The 4,281-nt window shown below is 35.9% G+C and overlaps 1 protein-coding gene across 39 annotated transcripts in view; it reads right to left on the bottom strand.

Annotated features, from left to right (window-relative positions):
- Window positions 1–4,281, bottom strand: part of LOC146766630 (uncharacterized) — a 250,204-nt gene that overhangs the window by 219,644 nt on the left and 26,279 nt on the right. For 27 of the 39 annotated variants that reach the window (XR_014957185.1, XR_014957178.1, XR_014957180.1 and 24 more), the window contains 2 exons: window positions 1,336–2,732; window positions 1,054–1,126 (listed from right to left, as the gene is read on the bottom strand). Coding sequence is in view for 7 of the 39 variants with exons in the window: in XM_085587122.1 (XP_085443248.1) it covers window positions 1,054–1,126; window positions 2,493–2,538 (119 nt within the window). In the remaining 32 variants the exon portion in view is untranslated. The remainder of the gene's footprint in view (window positions 1–1,053; window positions 1,127–1,335; window positions 2,733–4,281) is intronic. The other 12 variants (XM_085587120.1, XM_085587132.1, XM_085587121.1 and 9 more) reach the window with 7 other exon arrangements.

Below are 4,281 nucleotides of genomic sequence, written 5' to 3'. Positions count from 1 at the left end.
CTGCAAATTAAGGTTGGAGAGAAGAAAAAGAGAGAAAATCAATTCTAAACTCTTCAGCCAGATTACTGAAGTTTTAAGGAGGACTGGCTTTGAGAGTGTGCCCAATGCATCCTCGTGCTCAAGGCAATATTTCCTGCTTTTACACTTCAAGTGACATTTTCTACATGGGTGCAGACAATTGTAATGAGGCAGGAAAATAATCCTATAAGCCCTTCGTGAAGTTATATTTGAGGGATGCCCTTCTATTTGAACAAATAGTTTCTGAAATACTAAGTAGAGTCAAAAACAATATGAGGGCATCTCTCTCTCTCAGAGGGGTCTTTTGGGGGTTGCATTCAGGAATAATTTGTGCTAGGAATGATTTGCAAGGCATATAGCAGGAAGTACTACAGGAAACCCCACGACTCAGACCTAACTTGAAAAAAATAAATTATACTTCAAGAAGATGTCTCATAACAATTTAAGAAATAGGAGAATATTTCCTTACTTTGTTTTGCTTATTTTAAAATAAAAAAAAATATCCAATTGTAATTTTCAGGGTTTCAGCAAATTTTACAATTATACAAATGTTGTCTTTCAATGGATACTTATGGCAATAAATTGGTTGCTGCTGTCTGATAGATGAATGACTGCTAAAATAAGAATTCCTCTCTCCTTATTCACACCTTCCTGTAGTTATTCTTTCCAGCCACTTCTAAGATAATGTAAATCCAGTAACAACTGAATCAACCACATATCCTACAATGTTCAATCATATTTGAAATGTGAAAAAATTAATACCTTGGTTCCTAATGACCACCCAACCCATATAACTTCCTTTGCTGTAGACTGCACAGGTGATAAAAATTGAACCAGCATTCAGAAGGTCTTGTTTATAGCTCAGATCAGACTCAGTGCTTTTCAGTATTCATCTACAAGCTGGGATTCAATTGACATTGCAGACCAAAGGTTCTTTATAAAAACAAGGCCAATGTTAGTTCTTATTTAACAGTTGCTTCATATCCAAGGTGTCTCTATTGATTATTGTGCAGAGAATTGAATGTCCTTTCTTACCATTTCTTCCTATTTTTCTTCCTCTGAAAGCACGATGCCAGGATGAAATACACACAGCCACCAACAGGCCTGCCTAGAATTTAAGAGGAACATGGAATATTTGTGCTCAGATAACATCAAAAGAGAAACAAAAAGCTTTATAAGAAGCAGAACAGGTGAAGGTTGACTGAATTTACTAAGAATGTGCAACCAATCAGTAAAAGCTCCAAAGAGATTTTCCCATTGTTTAGACATCAGTAAAGGTTGTATCAAGTTTAATAAGGACTGAACACATACACTTACCTTTTCCTAAATAGGATACACTGGAGATATCCTTCTGTACCAAATGTTTTCATTCCACAACATTTGTTGCAATTCTGAGACCTGATTGTCTTGGTTCAGCTAAAGGGGCAATAGTTCTTAAGAAAAGACAAAAATATCTCGGACATCTCTTCCTATATTCATTCACAAACAGCATAATGTCATAAATCTTCATTTCTATGGAATAAAAAAGACTGATTTTGCTTATATTTATCATTTGTAAAAGAGTGTCACTTATGTAAATTAAAGTTCAGGTTTAGGCCTCTAAGTACCAATCAGTGTGAAAAGTAATCTCCCATTTATTTTTTTGCGCAGCATTTATTGGCAGAATTAAACTCTCCTGATATGCATTTTATTTATGTATGAGATATTCTACCCACTCCAACACCAGTAGTTTGAAAAAAAATATTTTATTTTTAAGGTTACTGAAAATTTGAACTTAGTTATTGAATAGCAGCAATTGTTCACAGAAATTCCTTTGCAGTGAACTACTCAAATAATGCCAAAATGAATTTGAACTCTAATTTCTAGTTCCCTGGCTTTTGTTGATTTTTTGTTGATTTTAATTTTTCTCTTTGGACATACAAATGCATTCTAGATTTGACATCTTAGCCCTGAAGAGCCTTTAGTTCCCAGAATATTGAATGACCCTTTGACTGTAAAAACATTCTACAAAGTGTTAGAAGCTAATTTGGCTTAGTTAAACATTAAGCGACAATCGTCCTGACCCCCGTGTGAACCTTCCCACACTAATTTCCATTCCCATAGTGAGATTTAACATTTCTAGCACATTTCTATTAAACTCACACAAAGCATAACTGTCTAATATCTTATCTAGCTGACAAATCATGCTGCTACTAAGCAACGAAGGTCTCTTCAATAAATGATACTCAACCAAATATGGACATTTCCTCCAGGCTCCATGGGGTCTAGAAAAGTAGAACTGGGCATTCCCCAGTATCAATTGACATTTCTGATGGTTATTCAGGATCTCATTCATAAGAAGTAGGTGGAATGAAGAATCCTGGAAATCTACAGAGTAAACTATCACTTTGTGATGATAAAGTATCTGGGCTCAAGTATCCCAAGGCAGAATCAAAGTGAATTCCCAGCAGATTTCTGTTCTATCCCCAACTCACCATGAGCTTTGTGTGGGATCCTAAAGAAGCCATTTTCCTTCTCCATGCTTCATGTCCTCGTCTTTCAGACAGGGATAGCAGCAACTCCTTTCCTCCCAGAACATGTGTTTGAAGTGTGTAGAGACAAGACAAAAATACTTATGTATTATTATAGATACAGGGATCAGATGTATGGTAAAAATCCAGGTAAAACTTCAGTGCCAGGAAGAGAGGAACAGACACATTTTGTCATCCCATGCTCTAAAAATCAGAACAAAAAGGTAACTGTAAACAAAGCAAGCAGCTTGTACTCTGGCATTATTTCCTTGTACCTGGAACTAGAAACAACACAGCAAAAACTATTCACTCTGGGATGAAAAGTACATAAATATAACGGACGAGGCCTCTTAGTAACTCACTGACAACAACTGCCTACTGACTGGATGTGTTTGGAGTATTCAGCGTGGATTCAGGAGAAACAAAGGGCCCTAGGACTCTGGGAATGTGTGCAAACATCTGGAGTACATACAACCTATACCTGTAAACTTAACCAAACAAATCAGCTTGCTCTGCTCCTTATTTGAAACACTTTCCTTTTACAATGCATGGGAAAACCATAGCAATATCTGTTATACCATTTACGATTAAGAAAATCAGGAGGTAGACAGCTTAGATCTATAAAAGTGATTTGATATATTTGGCAATCCAACTTGGCCTGCCTGCAATGAGCTGTTAAATGAAATTTTGCACAGCCATGCCATCAGGCTTTATTCACTTGCCACATTTTATTCTGAAGGGTAAAACTGATGGCTAGGACTAATCACCTCAATCATTGCCAGGATTGTGTCAAATTTTGGGATGAGATTGATCCCATCTTACATAGGGATGGGGAATGAGTGTGATTCATAAATAAAAGCAGAAATCACCAATCAAATTGAAGAGAGAGGAGGCCTGAAATACCAAAAACTTCCCCTTTCTAGGGGTGCAGTAGATCAGCATTTTGAAGAAATCCAGGTAAGATATTTAATGGATTTCATTAAAAATAATAATAAAGTAGATACATAAAACAATGTAGGCTTTGGGTTTGTTTTTGGTTTTTTTTAGTTTTTGTTTGTTTGTTTTTGTTTTGTTTTTTTTTTTTTTTTTTTTTTTGTTGTTGTTGTTGTTTTTGGTTTTTTTTTTTTTTTTTATCTGCAATAATTGCTGGATAAAACCTTAGATCTTCAGAGAAAGGTTTTTTAAGTGATAGAGAGAAATGGCCATGCATATCTCCCTGGGAACAGCAAATTCACCAAAAGCAGTGCTGGGGTGAAGGACATTAAAAGTTTTAAATCTCTCACAGGTTTTACCCAGGACTTTCTTGTTGTGGACAAGCTGCTGAATTTTTCTCATTTCTATTCCCCTGTCAGTTTCATGGACAACAGCTGAAATGTAACTCCTCCTCCAGTACTTACAGATAAGAACAGGCATCAGAGCAGCAGTGATTCCAGCATTTGCAGCTGCAGTTATATATTTTTATCACACATTGATTGATTGATTGATCTGAACATAATGGTGGGATTCCTCAGTGCCATATATGTGACCATCACTACCTGTTCTGTGTGCTCAAGTGCAAAGTAGAGAAACAATTTTAAAAATAACTAAATGATTAGTTATTAAAAGGGGAAGGCTGAAGAGATTTCTTGTTTAAGAGATTTCTTAACTGCTGTAGGGTTTTCCTTTTATAGAACCCAGAAAAGACATCAGTGGCAGAAAAAAGTCTGGTTCACCCAAACTCCTGGTGCTGTTTAAACAATTTATTTCATCATTT

This window comes from Lonchura striata, chromosome 9 (assembly GCF_050655825.1).
Source record: "Lonchura striata isolate lonStrDom1 chromosome 9, ASM5065582v1, whole genome shotgun sequence".
NCBI lineage: Eukaryota > Metazoa > Chordata > Aves > Passeriformes > Estrildidae > Lonchura > Lonchura striata.
Note: the sequence above shows the minus strand (reverse complement) of the source record. Positions and strands in the feature narration are given on the sequence as shown.